Source organism: Pipra filicauda, unplaced genomic scaffold (genome assembly GCF_003945595.2).
Source record: "Pipra filicauda isolate LSUMZ 115617 unplaced genomic scaffold, ASM394559v2 scaffold51_size4534324_pilon, whole genome shotgun sequence".
Lineage (NCBI taxonomy): Eukaryota > Metazoa > Chordata > Aves > Passeriformes > Pipridae > Pipra > Pipra filicauda.
In genome coordinates, this window is record NW_024104665.1 from 4067890 (window position 1) to 4087256 (window position 19367).

The window sequence follows — 19367 nt, forward strand, 5'->3', positions numbered from 1 at the left end:
TTTGTATCCTTACAATTTGGGCATAGGCAATCAAGATTTCTTTTTTTTATCTCTACTGTAAGTAAACCGAGCCAAATTCTGCTGGATTTTATATATGTGTCTCTGTTCTCTGGCATAACTGTAGGGCTGTAACCAAAGATAGAACTTGTCCTCATGTGACTATACATTTAGAGCATTAAGTTGTACAAATAGTCGTCCTTTGTGCTGCAGGCAGTCTCCTTGTCATTCTCTTGGCTTTCCACAGATTTTGCTTGGACCCCATCCCCCTTGTGCTGTGCACAGGTTTCCAGATGCTGTCAGTGTCAGGAGAACTTACCTGACATCTCAGAATATCCAAAGGCAGTACCGCTGGTGTGCAGACAGGGTCAATGCTGAATGCAAAACAGGTAGAGCACTGGAATAATAAGAGAAAAATTAGATCTGCGAAGTATTCCAAGAATTGTTTTGTCTGTGTTTTCATTGTCTGATTTAGTTTCTGGACTAGGGACAAAGTTGTTTGGATCTCAAAGTAGCATTTTATTTGATCTTTGTTCTGAAGAAGAAAAGAAAAAAAAAATCAGTGCTTTTTTCTTAGTTCTATTTTCTCTTTCAGCTACAATAATATACAGATGCACAATCCAGAGTTTAACAAATATTTTTCTTGAAAGACTTACAGTTTAAAGTAATATTAAAAACAGGTTTTGTCACGCACACATTGATTAATTCTTATATAGAGTCTTCACATATATTTTGAAAGTCAACCTTCAGTGAGTGCTGTGGGCATTTGTTAATACTGAACTGCCTTCCATTATAAGAAGTAGCAAAAGTGATTCGTGGAAAGAGAAAAAATATTAAAAGCAGAGTTTCTGTACCTGTTCTTCTACATAAACATAGTTTAAATTAACTTTTAACTGTCACATATCTGCAGAAAACAATAGAAGGTCTAACACAGCATCTGTTGTGAAGATGTGTCAATCACCCCCTCAGTAAAAACCTATATAACACATTCAGGCTCTACTGACAACATGTAAATCATCATCTGCAATTACCTCCTGATGCTGTGCCCATAAGCCTGGTAAGGAGGAAGAACATACAGTTTAGCATGTTTCCATTTTTACCATGCATTAGATGTGTAGAATTAACATCTAGCAGGGCAGGTAAATAGTTCTTTAAATATTTCCATTGAAATCCATGGCAGAGTGAATACGCTCTTTCATACAGTTGTATCCAGAAATGCTTTGATAAACTGAGGTCTGAAAGTAGTATGCTGATAATAAATCATATTAAGAACTTTGGGATTTACATAATATATCTATTACTGTTCTCTGCGTGGAAATTTGTAGTAATATATTTTATGTCGAAATATATAGCTGTGAAAGCTGCTTTAATAGCACTGCTTGTGAGTCAGAGATGTTCTTAATAAAGCTTTTGTTGTGTGCGTGGGGGGTATCAGAATAAGAAAAATTCCTCCACGTTTGCAAGAAAGACAGTTGGAAGGAGGGAATGAGTTCTTTTGTTTGTGATTTTGGTCTCTTACAAATGATTGCAAGAACTGCCCACTTATGAAATGGGCAAGATGAGGCTGTTGATAGAGGGTGACAGGATTGTCATAATATAGTCCTTAGTAAAAAGTAACAAACTAGAAAGAGCAATGACATATTGGAACACTGATGAAAATATGATTTGGGTTGTATATTGGACCAAAAATGGAAAAATTGTGCAGATGTTATTTATTGGTGACAGCTGCATTGGAGAACAGTCCTTTCTAAGGTGATGCATAACACTAATGTCTTTCACTTGTTTTATTCGGTTCAAGAGTCGAGTTGTGAGAAATGAAATCTAAAGGTTGATTACCTTTATATTCCTACACCCTCTATCCAAAAAGGAAAAAAATTATCTGTGCAGTTCAAATGAGGACCCTTTTACCTGTTTGATGCCATGCAGGCTCCTCTGCAGAGCAAAGGTATATCAAGAGTTTTTAGCTTGCAGAACTCATTTATAAAAGATGAAAGTGGCAAAATAAAAGGAGAAACACAGTCAAAACTGCTTGAGATTGTATTAGAAAGTTTGATCTTTCTGTCAAGCTGCCTGGCTGCCACCCGTGAGGTGGCTCTCGATGCAGACCCAGGGCCTCAGGTTGCCATGGTGGGGCTGTCTCAGGGCACATTTCAATGACACTTTGATTCCCAACCATTCCTGCAGACTGGCCCAAAGTCTTCCAGATTTGGTTTCCTGACTAAATGAAGAGCTGACAGAGAAAAGTTCAGATAACAGTGGCAACCAAGATACTATCTTGCATTCTCTAACTCAAAAAATTACCAAACATCATGTCATAAGAAGAAGAAATAATTTAACAGTGGCTAGGTACTGTTTCTATGGACAACCCTAAGTATCAGCTTACTTAAGAAAACAAAGCCTTTTATGTTATTTGAAATAATAATAGTTTCTTATTTTGCTATTGAAATATTTCTTTCCCAACACTTAGTATTTTGAGTTTTTAGTAGTATTTTAATTATTTGCCTAAGTAGACAAAGCTACTGTAGTTACAGTGAGAAAACCAGATATAAGGCACTCTGAAACTATTTGGCAAAGGGTGGCTATAAAGATGATTGTCTTGTTTGTTGTTTCTAATATTATATCCTACTGCTTGGGTCAAATCCTGATCTGTTTATCAGAACCATTACAGTCTCATCGGTGGGTTTATCTACACAAAAGTACAGATATTTTGTGTCTTACTACTTTAATACTGTTGGGGGGGAGAAATATCCCAAATTTGAAAACTTTTATTTTAATTTGTTGGAGAATAGTATTGTCATTACCTGAAAGTATGAGGAAAAAAGTCTGTAAATTAAATATTTGTATATCACTTGTTCTCCCTGCCCTTGGAACTCCTTCTGACCTTCATGAGCATCTTTTGAGCAAAGTATTGAGGATTCTGTACTTTTTACTTTATACCAAAATTAGTCAGACTAATTGGAAGGATTCTTCCTGCTTTGGGTAAAGGAGCTGCTATGCAATCTTGTCTGGCTTTCTCAGTTATTACATAGGTGCTGTGTGAGGTTTTCAGAATCTCAGTCAGTTCTGCAGTGGACTCCCTCTGCCCTGTGGAGGATACAAGCAAATAGTTGATGCTTTATTGAGAAACAAATGAAGAAAAATTTTAAAAAGCAAAAGGAATCACTTCTCCAAAGTAAACTTAGCGACGTTTGTGTAGTTCTCGTGTCTGCAATGGTGCCTTTTCCAATTATAGGTAAGATTTCATTGCCACTGTGAAGTACTCTGAAACCTGAGTCTGTGTAATGTGTATCACGAGCTTGAGCTTGGTGAGGGCTATAAACATTATAAACCAATGTTTTGAAAGCCCATTTCTCTGACCTGTGTAGATTATGTGCCATAGGTCTTTAACGTGGTTATATGGAATGACAAGATTTGAATATGGAAATTTTAAGTGCAAGTGAGCTTTGTTACATGCATTTCTAAGCTTGGATGGAAACCAGGTGTTACTATCAGGAGGGGATCTGGAAGTGGAATCAACAAAACAACTGTGAGATTTAGTATTTTAAGGCAGGAAGTGATTTTCATTCCCTCCTTTACCTTCAGATATCACAGTTTTTCTGCAGCTAGCATGTGACTGGGATATCCTCAGCGACATGTGTAGCTCAAAGCAGCTTCTGTCCTACTGTGGCCTGAGAATCATGCAAAACTTCTGCAGTCATCTTTTCTGTGACATCTTGCTGTGACTCTGGCCATCCCCAACCCCTGGTCTTTTGCATGGTATGCACAGGATAAGGGTTGCTTTGCTACAGGAACTTCAGTAGTTTCTGTACTGGCAAAAACTTGCTTTTTACAGCCTGCTTGCCAGAGTAGTGAAACAAGAGATACGAGTCTTGTGGAATTTCCCTCACTGAAGATTTTCAAGAGCCCTCAGCAAAAATGGAAGCTGAGGATGCCTGAAGTACATGAGACCCTTCCCCACTGCAGGAGGGAGTCTCAGGAATCTCCTAGTTGCATCTCACTTAGGCTTCTGTTATTCCATGAGAGAGGAACAAAGCCAGTGTTTAAGAAATATTTAATAAACAACTTCTGAAAGACCAGAAACCCTACAAGTTTCTGTTTCATCATGCTCTATGTAGCTTTTGCTACTATTATAAAAAGACTGCTGAACTTCTCTGATCTATCACAAACACGTGCTTAAAATAGTGTCATTCAGGATCTGTCTGGTTTAATAGTTACCTCTGGGAAAAGGGCTTTGTCCTGAAATTTTTACAATGCTTGTTTTCCTTCTTAGCATCACAACACTGCTTCCTTTCCAGGGAACTGACAAAGGCCAGCAGCTCAGGTGTTGACCCTGCAGAGAGGTCAGCTGACCTTGCAGATACTTCCATAGCCTGGAGCTCTGTTAAAACAAGCATGCATGTGTACACCACTATGAAAGTTCATCTTCCACAGCAGCCCTGACTGTGATGGTTTGACTCATTTTCCTTCTTTCCTTGAAGACAGCCAAAGACCAGTCAGTATTAGCATGTGTCACTAAAATACCAACCACCACTGCTGCCATCACAAGTGGCTGGGTGTGCTCCAAGGAGCACTCTGCAATCAAATTGCAAGACATTTTTGTAGACTTGCAACAGTAACAGTAGGGAGATCAAAACACAAGGAGAGCTTTTGGTCTAATCATAGTGTCAATAATCTTATAATAATAATCTAATGTATTTTTTTATATATGCATTTATGTATATAATATATGTTATTTCTTCATTCAAAAGATTGTAGGTAAGTAGTTGACTTAATGTATTGAGATATTTCACCTTGTTAACCTGTCAGGACTTAACACTAACAGTGCTAACACCAGGCTACTAAAACTGCTCATTACTAACACTGTAACAACATAAACTAAGTATTATTGACACAAACTAGATTAGTTTTCTGCCTTTAAGTTTATCAAGTCAAGTTATGGCACAAAAACTGCTCTACGTTTTATAAATTATTACTTTACATTACTAGTTAGGGCAAGAAGAGATCCATTATATTTTGTGGAGTAATCTTTTTCTCCTGAATAATAGCTTTAGTATTCACCATATGTAGAATGCATTTCCACTTCTCTAATTTCAATTGCAGATTTATTGACATAAGGGCATTGTGTTTAGAGTGAGGCTGTTTGTTCCTCCTGAAAGATAACACTGAAAGACTGAAATAACCTTATATACCGTTGATTTTTTTTGGTCCTGTTGTCTGTGACATCTCTTTTTCAACTGAAAAAGCTCTAAAGTCTGTCTTGTGGAAAAAGTTTTGGAAGTTGAAATTTTATTTTAAAAACCTTGAGATCTTAAATTGGCTTTTCAGAAAACCTGTCATATAGCAAAAACTTCCCTGTGGTATTTCTAGCAATTTAACTTCTTTTGTCAAATAAAATATAATGTGAAAATTGTAGTTACAAGATCTTTATTTTAGGAATACGATATTTCTTAAAATCATTAATGTTAAATACCACAATAAAGAAATTGAGAGGAAGTAGGTGGAATGTGTCTCTGATTTGCTTACTTTGTGGATCTGACAGCTGTTTAACTATAGGAATTGCTATATGCACCCTTCAAAATGAGGTCAGTACCTCTGACATCTGTGTAAGATCCCAGGAGTCTAAAAAATGGACCCCATACTTATATCCATCCCCTACCAGTTGTGCAGTTCCTATAAAACAGAATTCTGTTCATGAAGGACTAGATTTATTAAAACATGCTGTATGATCATCTGAAGATGACCGTGTGTAATTCCTGCGAATTCCTTAAGCTTGGGTGAGTTGTCACTAATTCTGTGGGCATTGTGGAGATTGAGAGTAGAAACTTGTGAGGGCTAATCTTGAACCGTTTCTTAAGGAAAGTCACAAAGTCATTTAAAAGAAAATTTTGTCTGAGCGGGTATGAGAACTAATCCTCCCTCTCCACAGCCTCTGCTGTAGCCAAGTGGATGGGCGGCAACTGGGGCAGCAGAGGTACCTCCCCTGGTTGCTTCAGGTACCAGGCTCTGTGCTCCTGGTTTTGAACACTTGGTCCAAATTATTGCCAGACAGCAAGGTTAGGACATTTCTGAAAACTAAATAGGACTTCTCGGTGTGCTGAAATTGCAATTGGACCTTCAATATCTCTGGGACACTTCAGTACTTCTGGACATTATATCCTCCTTTATTAAGTGTATAGAATGTGAAAGAGTTTCTCTTTGAAAAGATGTTGGGAGTTACCGTTGTCCCTTTACCCTTGAGGCAGATTATGAATGTGTTTGTGATAATAATTAAGCATGTAGAGAAAGTGTGAATCATATATTCATTTGATAGCGTTGTAGTGTTATTGGCGTTTTGGTTTGAGCTCTTTTTTAAGAAAAAGGAAAGTAAAAGAAGCCCTTCAAAAAAAATATGTACCTGTCACAACCCAAATCTATGTGCATGTGAAGGGAAATTTTTAAATATATAGAGGCAGAATCTCCTTTTTAGAGAAGAATTAAAGCATTTAAAGATAAGCACGTGTTTGAAGGCAAAAAATTTGAGCCTGAGCCCGTGCTACAAAGCCACCCACCATATTTGGTCTTGATATATTTTAAAATTTATTCTTCAATGCATTCAGTAAATAGCTCATGTTACAGACATGTCTAGACACATATCTCTTCTAAAACTCACTCATTCCCTGAGCATTTTTTCATTTCTTTCATCGTCTTTGTTTTCTTTAACAATATAGTGTTATCTAAGGATCTGATTCTTCTCCTCTTAAACAAGAAATTTCCTGTCAGCTTTCCTAAAGAAAGCAGATTCGAGATATAATAAGCAAAATGTGTATGTTTATTCCTTGTTTAAGAAGTAGTCTGGAAACGTAATACTTCCAGAAAAAGGATTAGAAAAATTGCATATTCTTTCTATGACTGTGGTAAACTATCCACTTGACTTCTGTGTTCATAAGTAACAGCTTTATGAAATTATATTGTTGCATTTACCTTACTATTTTTTCTCTCAAAGGTACGACAGTGGTTTGTTGCATATATTACTACTAAGCAAGGCTTTTTTTAAAGAAATGAGATAGAAGTGTAAATATATGGGGATGAGGGCTTTTTGCCTTTTTTTTTTTTCCTTTAAAGTAGATTAAAGTCTTAAAGGCAAAATCCTGTAATGATTTCTGCCTGGAGAAATCTTGAGGACAGAATATATGCTTCTACTAGCAGCCTAAAATAGAGGTTGGGAGTAATCCTTTGAAACTTAATTTTGGTGCATAATGATCTGGTTACACTCCATCCTGAATCCTGAGAAGTCCTGGACATTGTTCCTGCCCCGTCTCACTTTCCAACATGTCTTTAGGCAAATTACCTCTTCTACCTCAATCAATATCCTTCCTCCATTTAGAAATTATAGACTTCTAAAATAAAAGCTCTGTTTCAATACATACATACTGGTTAAAGTGATTAGGTTTAAATATGATACAAGAGCTCGTCATTTTAATCTTCAGCAATAAAACATCGACTCATTACAATCATTGTTCTGTTGCATTTCTTTTTCAGTAAGGCTGAGTTGTAATTATTAAAGATTGCTGTTAAACTAGCTGGTTTTTCTAGATGCTGCTTCTAAGTTATGGAAGACAGCAATGTGAAGACATCTAAGAGATGCCCAGGCTGAAAAGCCCCTTGTGCCAGAAGTGCCATGGAGGCATCAGTGTCCTGTTGCATGGGGTTACCTGGCAGCTCCACCAATTGCTGCAAGTTTTACTGTCGTACATGGCCTATACTTCAGGTTTGATGGGCCACTAGCCATTTTACTAAAGCTTTTTTTTTTTTCCTTCTCCAAACACTGTGGCAGTTTGATAGCAATCACCTCCAGATTAAGGGAAGGGCTCAGCATGTCCCTTTTCGGAACTCAGCATCCTTGGCAATAAAAAATGTTTAAAACCCCTTCTATATCTGTAAGCTCTCTCACTCTTTTTCTGCCGTGTTTTTTGCATTTTTTTGCTTGTCAGAATTCTGTAAGTACTCGCAACATAGAAGATCAGCCATGGAAATGGCTATAAACAGGATAATTCTTTCTGTTGCAGTTGGTGCTCCACACTGAGCCCTTCTCATCTGTGCTGAAACCATGTTAATATGAAACAAGACCTAACATGTTTGGGCCTTTGTTATTCGGTGTATAGGTCTTTTTCTTCCTATCTTGGCTCCTCTGAGGATTGCTGAGCATTATGTGTCACTTTCCTATCTTTTAAGTTATAACTTCTAAGTTATGACTTATAACTTGTACTGAATGGATACTGCATGATGAACAGCATTAAATGTAGTTCCAGACAGTTCATTTAAGGCTCCATTTTGCAAGTATTTATGAATTTTTCTGCAATTTTTCATGCCAGATACTTCTGACTTCTACAATGCTTTCCTTAGAGCCTGGAGTTAAGCCTGCAAGTCTTTTGAGTCTTTGAAATTGTAGGCATATGTTTGTATGTACATATGAATACATGAAAGCAATTATATACTACTGTTTTCCAAATGACTAAGAGTTACTCTTGGCTGCAATGAAAAGAAGTAGTGGCATTAATTTGTATGGTTTTGAGACAAAATTAGTTCTAAATTTTCCAGTTCTCAAGTACCATCATATAAAGCCTAAACTCAATGTATTGCATTGACAGCATTCTCCATGAACACTTGGAAATTATCATCATTTCTTACTCCATCTACTGAAAATTAAAATTAAAGAAATGCATTTAAAAAGGATAAACTGAATAATGTAGAGGACAGAAGGACTTAAAATCAAAACAGGGAACAGAATGTACATTACATAAAGAAACGGCCTTTACTGAGGAAACGATAACCCTCTGTGACTATTTAGTAAAAATACTGAGAAGAAATTGTTTGTATTGAAAGTCGCTTATAGACTGACTATGACAAATCTGCTTAATTTTAACTCCTCTGCTAAGAATAGAAATGCCATGCACAGTGTGCAATATCCTAATGGTATTTTCTAGAATCTACTATATACCACTGTAAGGCTTTTTCTCTTTAAAATATATTTAAAAGGCCAGTTTTGTTTGGGATGCTAGTATTTTCTAAAGTATGTCTTGAAAACACTAGTTGGCAGTATCACACAGGTGTTGGGGATTTTCCCAAGTACTCCCTGCTTTCTGATAGCATTTACTGATCTTTGCTTTCCTGCTTGTAAACAATGAGAAAAGTTTGGGGAGAGCAGTGTAGCTCCCTTTCTAAGTAGATGTCTTCAGAAAGTTAAATGAGCATGTCTGGTGTGGCTGTTCAGTATAGAATAAATGGATTTTAATTTAAATATAGACTATTGTTAGTTCTGCTAGAAATAAGTGGTTCAGAACTCTGGATATGAGCCAGCACAGATGTGATCATATGCTTCTGAGTCACCTGGGACAGTTACTGCCTGGTTTTATGCCCGTGGCCCACAACAGCAGTGTGAATCATAGAATTGTTAAGGTTGGAAAAGACCTTTGAGATCATCAAGTCCAACTGTTAACCCAGTACTGACATGTTCAGCACTAAACCGTGTCCTTAAGTGCCATATGTACACGTTTTTTGAACATATTCAGGTGTGGTGACTCAACCATTTCCTGGGCAGCCTGTTCCAATGCCTAACCACCCTTTCAGTAAAGAATTTTTCCTAATATCCAGTCTAAAATTGTGCAAGACGTGGCAGTGTTTTACTTGAGGACTCTGGAAAAGCATTGTTTGTGTGTTTTTCTTGGGTAGCGGTGAACAAGCCTGCTGAACTTAGTGCTAACTGAATGTAAAACTCATGGTGAGTTAATTCCTCTTGTGACTTGCTCTGCTGTGATGGAAGGCTGATGTCCATTCGTCCCGTGATCAATCACGCACGGTAATGTCAGATGCTTGTTTAACCTGGAGAAAAGAAGCCTGAGAGAAGACCTTACTGTTCCCTACCTGGAAGGAGGTTGTAGTGGTATGGGGGTTGATCTCTTCTCCCAAGTAACAAGTGATAGAACAAGAGGAAATGATATCAAGTTGTGTCAGGGGAGGTTTGGGTTGGAAAAATTTTTTCACAAAAAAGGGTAGTCAAGCATTAGAATAGGCTGCTTAGGGAAGTGGTGGAGTCAGCATCTGTGCTTTTCGACTCTTAAGTCAGAACACGGTGCACGGGATTTGGCCAAATGCTAGTCTTTAGTGATGAAAGGGCAATAGCAGGCTGACTGCTTGCTATTCCCGTTGGGGGAACTGGATAATAGACCTCCAACATTATCCAAGACCAAGAAAACTATATTTCCCTGAGCTGTTAAAGCATTCTTCACATACACGGAGATACTTTTTGTATGGAAGTGATATTGATAATCAAAGCCTACCATTTAATCTGATAATTTCAGATGTATTACTTATATCTGTTTTCAAGTCAGTGCATTTCTGAAAGTCACTTTTTTGTTGTTTTGTTTAAACTGTAATTATTAGAAATACAAGTGGAATGTCATTAAAGTATTAAATATAGAACTGAAAGTAATGCAGTAAAATCAGAGACTTTAAGACTTTGTTGGTAGAAACAAAACAAAGCAAACAAACAAAAAACCCCCAGTGTCATGATACTGTTTATATAGCCAAAGCAAGATCAGGATTTTTCATGCTCTGTGAGATTGCAGGTGCTTTATCTGTGAAGAATTGCAATTAAGATGAAGAAAGGAGAAAAATGGTATTGTAAACTGATTATCATATCAAGAGTGAACTGTGCACTGTCAGAACATCTTGTTCATTTGATATAAGCAGATAACTTTTTGGGAACCCTTTCCAGAAGAGTTGGATTTTAACTTTCTCACATCCTGGCTGCGCATACTTTAGCAAATTCTACAATCTGAATGATAACCAAAAGAACAGTTCTGTGTTAATATAGAATTATTTCCCATAATAATAGCTTTTAAAAGATTTCCAGCAGCTTTGTCATGTCAATAAATTGTTCATATATGAGTCTTTGGTAGGATTTCCAGCTACTTATTGCATGTTCTTTGAGGAAGACAATCTTTCTCTTGAGGAACGGTGATATTTATTAAACATCGGAGTTTTGCTTAATATTTAAAAATAAACATAACTGACAACATAAAAATAAGTATCATTTGTAACTATTTGGTATTTCTTATCTCTTTATCTATGGGTGACCTAGAACCATTGCTTTTTGATTGTTCTTCAGCATAAATAAAAGGGATAGCTTTGTGTGTGAGTCAGTGTTTATTTACTGAGAGCTCACTTTAGTAATGCCATTCTGGCCATCCCACAGATGGGAAATCTTATGGTGAAAACCCACTCTGAGTGTGAAGTTTTTGTAAGACGCATGTGGAGCTTTGTCTCTTTATTGTATAAATGAATTTGCTGATGTCATGGGGTTTGGTCCTTGCTCTGCAGTGAGAGACATTGATCTTGATTTGCTCGTCTGTGCTCTGTATTTTCCCAGGATATCCATCTTTAATTGGCTTAATTTAAGATCATTTTCTAGAAATTCCTAGATCAATACCTTTTAATTTTACAAGTCTCAAAAATAGGATTTATTTCAATGACTGTAAAAGAATTTGAAACCTTTATAGATTGAGTTGTTCTCTGACTTTGAATTTTCTAGTGCTATTATTAAGTACTGTTCTGTTGCTTGCACAGCTCAGTCGTGCACAGAAAAGCTTGCAACAGACCAAAGTTGGTATTTTTAGGCCATTGTAGTGATTCACGGTAGGTGCAATTCAAAGAATGACAAGTGTTAACTACAGATCAAAGAGTTATATGCTCTGAAGTATTGAGTGCATAGATTCAGTTGGCAATGGATGACTGAATGTGGTCCCCTCCAAATCTGATGTGCTAGTTTGCCAAGACATGAGTGGCTCAGGGAATGTTTGTAAAATCTGTCTTTCATTAACAACTGTGTAGTATTCTTCGTTGCTAATTCATCCTCAGCTTTTGCTTAATGCATACAGAATACTATGACGGGCTTAGTGATACTTTTCAGAATAAAATTTTAGGGAAAAAGACTCAATGCACTCTGAAGAATTTTTTCCAAATGTTTTCATTCTGAGATATATCAACTTCATTTTGTACTTCCTCTGCTATTAGATCTCATGTACAATTAGAACAGGACTTGGTTGAGAGGAACAACTTCCTTCCCTGGAACATTTGACATGTATTAGTATCAAAGTGGATTATTAGAACCTGAAGTTCAGATCTTAATCGCGAATTCTACTAAATAGTCAGTTCTGGATGGAATTTTTTGTTCTGCTTGATAGTTATGTATTTGTATTCAGCTTTCTTTCACTTGTGTCAGCACTTTCTGAGTGTACAGGGACCAGGGAACGTTGAGATCCTTTTTTTCCATGAAGATCAAATGAGATGAAAGTCTGACCTGTTTGAAGAATCTAACTGTGTAATTACTGTTAAGAGGTTGTCAGTGTGCTCAATAGTGATAAAGTGTAGATTTACTCCCAGCTTAGCATGAATTTACAGATAAAGGTTTAGAAGAAATAGAAGTCCACCTACTAAGCAGTGGAAACCTTTGCCCTTTATTAATTGTTGCTAAAAATGAAAAAAAAAAATTACTCGCTACTTAACAAAGTTATCTTGCACTGCTAGTTAGAGAGGATTACTTTTATTTTTGGAGAATATCTAATTATGCACTGCATTTGAGCTTCCCCATACTTGTGTGTGACACAGCCGGCGCTTATTGTTTTTTCCTCTGTTTCAGCCCCCAAAGACAATGAAGAACGTGTGTTCCGGGAACGGATGCGCCCCAGAAAGCGCCAGGGTGCTGTGCGACGCCGAGTACATCAGGTTAATGGGCACAAGTTTATGGCCACCTATCTTAGACAACCAACATACTGTTCGCACTGCAGAGATTTTATATGGTATGAAGCGACTTTGACTTTGCTTTCTTTGCAGCTTTGAATTGAGGAGTTAACATACCTTCATGTTTTGCTGAAGTGAAAACGACAGAGGGTAGTAGTTCTTTTCCTCTTCACTGTGACATTAAGCTGTTATCAGTTTTCCAGGTGATGATAGAAGACTGTTAAACTTCCATCACATGGAATTAGAATTTATTGTATTTGTGTTCTTTCTCTTCTGAGCCACAAAGTTCCATATTTCCCTATCTAGTGCACACTAGAAATTCTGTGTAGACAACCAGTCTAGTATTATGTCTGTGCCTAAGTGTAGATTTAGATCTAATATTAGATCTTTACATTTTGTCAAGATGACAGAATTCTTAATTAGATGCTTAAGTAACATCATCTTCCTCTTAGGTAATACCAAGCTCCTGTACATCCTACTGAAGTTAATGGAATATAGGAATATTAAACTTCTCATGATCCGGGGATTTGGGTGCTCAGTGTCTTTATTATTACAATTTACATCAAGAACTCCCTTTTAGAAATTATTTACATTCGTTTTGAGCACGTGCAATTTTCAGATAGGGAAAAGTGGTGGAGACATTGTTTTCAGTTATTTTTCAGAAAATCTTGATGTTTTCCAAAGTGATCTAGAGATACAGATTTATACATAACGTCTTATGTGATCTATAACTAATATTTCTTAAAAATGAGTAATGAATCAGTCTTTCTTAATGTAAAACAATGTGAATTGTGCATGAACTCTACATTCCTCTAAAAAGTGTCTGGAGGTTAGGCTTTTTGGTAGCTAAGGTGATTTCAAGCAATTATATTGACAAATGCAATCTTCTGTCTATTTACAGACCTGCTTGATGACAATTTACCATTTTGTCCCCTTTCCATGTACCCTTGCCTTTGTCTGTTTCACTAAAGTAAATGTGTCTTCTGACTTCCTTCTCGGCCTGTCATCCTACCTGTTACCTCTTAGCAGCTGAAATGTCATTCCTACTTTGAACTCATGTAGTCTAGGCATGCAGTTATCGGGTGATTGGTTATGAGAAGCTATTCTTTGAACTTGTGCATGTCCAGTGAAGAGAGGAAAAGGATGTATTCATTTTAAAAAATATTTCCTTTTCATTTTCTAAAGCACTGTTTTATCTTTCAGGGGGGTAATAGGAAAACAGGGATACCAATGTCAAGGTAAGAGAAAATCAACAGGGGGAGAGTTTAAATGTATTTATTATGTTACAATGTATAAGTACTAAGATATTTTTATCAGGCATCACATATTTACAATGCCAGGAATTTAACACAAGATGATCAGAATAAGTTTGTCTCGACAAATACACAGTGCTTACACCAAGTCACAGTAAAATTTTTCAAAACCATTGGTCTTGGGCATCATATAGGAAGTAGGGGCTCAGCTAACAATCCTGAACATCAGATTCTAGATATCTCTTAATGCATATTCATCTAAGGGAACATATCTGCAGGTGTTGGCTTCTTCATTTTCCAAGTCTTGCATTTTAAAATTGTGAGTTCTTTATTCTGCTTAAGATTCTTTGTTTAAAAATTCCAGGTATTTTCAAAGACTGTAATTAAATAGATGAGATAATTATAGAGGTCATCATTAGAGAAGGTTATAGCAAAGCCTGCAGAAGTGCTTAATTTTCAATTCACATTTTTCAACTAAATTTCTTGTACTCTTACTTTTTTATGCAATCACCTCTTGGGATGATATTTTACTATTCTTTCTCATCTAACGAGATGAGAAACAATCAAGTTAGTGATGATTTTTCAGTTACAAAAGGGTTGATGGAATCTCATTGTAACTAAATAAATGCAATTTTTTTTTACTGTTTTACATGATAGAATAAGAATTACTGTATTAACACACAGCGGTGGTACCTTGACTTCTGATTTTTTTTTTTCTTACAACAGTGACCAAAACTGGAGAAAGTGAAATACATTCCTTTACAATGAGGTCTTTTACTTTAGTTAATGACCTTGAATTCTACAGTATGATAGACCTTGTAATTGTTAATCTTATCTGTCAAATCTGCAAAAGTTATTCATTGATTAAATAATCAGATGTATATTGACAAAGCATTTTGCCTCCTGAAACCTTTTACTGTTATCAGCTTATGATAATGTGTTACAGAAAGAATGTTTGACTTTTTTTTCCTTTTCTTTTGACTTTTACAATGAGTTGTCTTTCTGTCTATTTTCCTCTGGAAGCTCCTTATACAGGAATTCTGCCACTGTGTCTCATATAATGTGGAGATAGTGGACTTTATCAGATAAATAAATAGCATATGTAAAAGTCGAGAAAAATCATGGATAATATTTCGGAAGGTAATTTGTAGTTTTATAGATTGAGATTTTGGCAGATATGCTTCAGTTGTCTTAGAATTCTTTGGTCTCTTGAAAGTCCATTATCTTCTGCCTTTGTAAACCAAATAATTTCGTAGGACTCACCAAGTCACTGTCAGTCACTTGCACACTTTCAAGTCCCAGTGTTTCTAGTCTTCTGAGATCAGTCTTTTGCTTTCAAATTAATCTTCATGAAATCTCATTCTTCTATCTGTTTGGTTTTTTTTCTAGTTTGCACTTGTGTAGTCCACAAGAGATGCCATGAACTTATAATAACAAAGTGTGCTGGCTTAAAAAAACAGGAAACTCACGATGAGGTAAATATTTATAAAATAATTTTGCTAGATAAAACTCTATCTTTCATCTCTTCAAAGTAGTGTCATCTCCTCTGTTTAATCAATAAATGTTACAGTCTTTTTTGTGCCCTTCTGGTCATCTTGTGGTGTAACATTTACTTTGGAATGCCAGATTGCTATCACAGTTTCATGTACGTGGGAATTATCATACAGCAATTTATTTCTAATTAGTATATTTTCTATAACATCTGAATGCTTGAAGTCTCAGAGAGCTCTTTCCACTCCTTTTCATTTTTAACATTCTCCATTTCTGAGTTAATATAAGTTTTCTTGTTTCAATTTAAAAGAAGCAAGCTGGGATCCTTTACTTCTTAGCTGCATTTGGTGTGGCTGAGTCGTTAACAGCTGATAGGACAGGCACTATGCTTGTGTATTTTGCATCAGCATAAAAGACTGCCCAGAATTTGCTTGCAAAGGCTTACCTCGACAAAGGTTGCATCCAAGCTGTCAAAATGTAGAGCAAAAGCCATCCATGTATTGAAGAAGGCTTGTGGATGTTACATAAGACGGTAGTGATAACACAGGATACTGCGTAGCTGACAGGTTTTTCAGCATCATTACTTCCCATCTCAAGCAAGCTTTTTTTTAATTAACGGAATTAGCACAATATTTGCTTTATGTTATCATGCATTTAAATAAATGAAGACATCACCTGAAAATAAAATTAGTTGCCTTCAGAACTGTACTGTCAGGGAGGCTAATGTATCTGCAACTACCTGAAAGGAGTGTCAGTCTCTTTTCTGAGGTAACAAATGACAGGACAAGAGGAAATACTCCCTCAAGTTGCACCAGGGAAGGTTTAGATTAGATAAATTAGATCAATTTCTAATGGAAAGGGTTGTGAAGCATTGGAACAGACTGCCCAGGGAAGTGGTGGAGTCACTATCCCTGGAAGCCTTCAGAAAACCTGTGGATATGGCACTGGAGGACATGGTTTAATGGTAAACATAGTGACGGTACTAAGGTGACGGTTGGACTTGTTGATCCTAAGGGTCTTTTCCAACCTTAACGATTCAATGATTCCATGGTCTGCCAACAGCACGTTCAGCTTTGGATCAGAGGATAAAACAAAGGAATCCTTTCATTTGAGTCAGAGGTCTCTCTCAGCTAAGATGGCCCTTTTAAGCTAGGTTAGGAAATCAGTGTTAATTTCTGTGGACAGTGATACACTAGAGAGCAATGTGGCTGCTGTAGTGTTCAGCTCCCTTAGACTCCTCAGCTTTGAGGAGGCTGGGTTGATAGTGGGCAGGTGGGGAAGTGTAGTTACAGTTTTTTAGATAGTTTTAGCCCTCAACTGTAAACAGTGAATGCTTTATCTTATACAGAAGTTTTTCGTTTGTGTTTCAACAGAAAACCGAATGAATGCTCACCGTCCTGTTCCGTTTTGTGCAATGTCAAGGGCCCACTGTCTTTCACCATAGGATTAGGGGACGTAGTCCTTGGCCACACAAAAGAAGTACATTTCTTAATTTTGTTTATTAAAAACCTACATTCATATGAAATCAGAGTTGTATGCAACAGAGCAGTTTTAATCCATTCTTTCAACTTTGATAGAAGTTTGAGTGAGGCACAACCCGATCTCATTCTCCCTGTGCAATTCACTGCCATTTTCCCTACTGGAAGCATTCTTTAATATTGGGGTCACAACCAGTATTTTACATCTGAAATGTGGTCATGTGCATATGATTGTGATAAAGGATTGTGTTTGGCTAGTGCCGGTTTTGCGTAGTACTCATGGGAAGATAGAAAACACTGCTTAGGTTTATATTCCCAGGCTCCAGACTGGTGGAGACTTACATACTTTGCTGATATAATGCTCTCATTGTTTAAAAGGGGTACTAGATCACTGGAGAAAAGCCAGCGGTAATAGGAAAAGGAAGGAAAAACATAAAAATAAATCTCCTGCTCTGCAATGGCCACTAATAAAACTTATCAATGACATCCTTTAATTAGTAAGTAATCATACCTTGGAATCCCTGAACACAACAATCTATCATTATCATTATCTGAAGAGTGCGATATGAAAAGGTTTATGGTATATTTCTCTTTCTTAGTCCTGTAGTAGTTCAGCCTCCTGCTCCTAAAACAATTGGGAGTGACTTCCTTGCTTTCCACATTAAGAGATCTTTCCTGATAGCTGTGTATTTGTTGTTCCCAGAAGTACTAGGAAGTAGACTCTTTATCTCTTGGACAACAGCAGCCCTTCCCCCTCTTTTCCCCAAATAAAGTAGTGAGAACAGCTTTGGAGTTGAAGTATATTTAATGCAATGGTCATCATCCAAGCACAGACCTGTTTAATCTTGTTTGAATTCTGTGTTTTCAAAACAACAGGGCCTTGGCATACAGTGATTGCAAAGAAATTAATGAGAATTAAATATGCTGTGCTCTCCTTTTTCAGCAAGTGGGATCCCAGCGTTTCAGTGTCAACATGCCTCACAAGTTCAGCATTCACAATTACAAAGTGCCCACCTTCTGTGACCACTGTGGTTCATTGCTCTGGGGTCTTTTGAGACAAGGTTTACAATGCAAAGGTAAGGCGCCACTTTGGAGCTTTTCTTTTTGTTTGTGAGTGACTTGTAGACTTGGAAAGACTTCAAGTTATTCTGTCTTTGCCAAAATGTACAGAAATGAATAGAAAGTAAGTAGTGGACCAATGTAAGGATTGCCATCATGGTTAGAAAATGGTCCTTTACCAACACCAGTCAGTGACAGATGCAGAGGACAGAGGTGAAGAAACACATTTTGCACTCACTGCCATGTTGGTTTATTGCCACATAGGATATTAGACGTTGACAGAAAATAAGGAGCATGAGAATGTACATCCCTACAGATTATGTGCCTTTTGCGTTTTCAGGTTGTTAAACTTTTTAAACATCATTATTCCAGCTACTATTCCCTTTAATATCATCTTCAAAAATTTCTGTTATGTGTTGGCTAGACTAGGTAGAACCAGTCCTGTGTGCCCATATCCAGATTATGAGGTATTCTTATCCAGCTAAATCATCCTTTGTGATGGTCTGCCTAGCCCTTCTATTCCAGAAAATAAAGGATTCATTATGTTCTGCAGCTTAAGGACTATGTTCTCTGTACAGTAACTGTGTGAAGTTACGGCTGGCAGGTGCATTCATGTCATTTTAGCTGTCAAAAACGTTTGGTTCTGTATCTGTTTGTTTAGAACTGATCCATATATTCCAAAGTGGGGAGAAAAAAAGTGCAAACAGTTCCAAAGGAAAGTAGTATTTTAGAAATAGTGAATAAAATACTTCAGTTACTTGGTTGAAGGGAGTAATGTCATGAAGATTGTCCGATTCTTAGAAAGTAGTGCCTAGTGGAATTATAAGCATTTTTGTTTTGATACACTGTACAAATGGATAGGTCCATCTTCAGAAATACAAAAATCATGTTATGTACACTTCTCAGCAGCAGAAACATAGAGTCACATGTATGTATAAACATGTTATCTATTAAATATATCCTTTGCATTTAAGATGAGACATAACTACAGGTGTAGGTCAGACCTAATGTTTCATGTAACAAAATTGCTGAGCAGCAAGGGAAAGAAGAAATTTCTTCCATGGCAAAGTTATGTACCATGAGAGTGTTCTGAAGTTCAGACCTTCCCTTGTGATTCTATCTAGTGAGCAGTGATGAAATGTTAGGCTCTAAATGCTATTGCTTTACTGCTATTGAAAATTTGCACAAATGCAAATTATCTTAATTATTGTGAAGATATGTTGAGTGAAGATTTTTCAATTAAGCCAGGGTTTTTTCTCTTTTTTTTTTTTTTTTTTTTTTTTTTTTTTTTTTTTTTTTTTTTTTTTTTAAC

The 19367-nt window shown here is 36.7% G+C and overlaps 1 protein-coding gene across 3 annotated transcripts in view; it reads left to right on the forward strand.

Annotated features, from left to right (window-relative positions):
- PRKCE (protein kinase C epsilon) overlaps positions 1 to 19367 on the forward strand; it is a 287837-nt gene that overhangs the window by 162194 nt on the left and 106276 nt on the right. For all 3 annotated transcript variants that reach the window (XM_039386959.1, XM_027723395.2, XM_027723394.2), the window contains exons 3-6: positions 12674 to 12833; positions 13978 to 14012; positions 15417 to 15502; positions 17940 to 18072. In XM_039386959.1, the coding sequence (XP_039242893.1) occupies positions 12674 to 12833; positions 13978 to 14012; positions 15417 to 15502; positions 17940 to 18072 (414 nt within the window). The remainder of the gene's footprint in view (positions 1 to 12673; positions 12834 to 13977; positions 14013 to 15416; positions 15503 to 17939; positions 18073 to 19367) is intronic.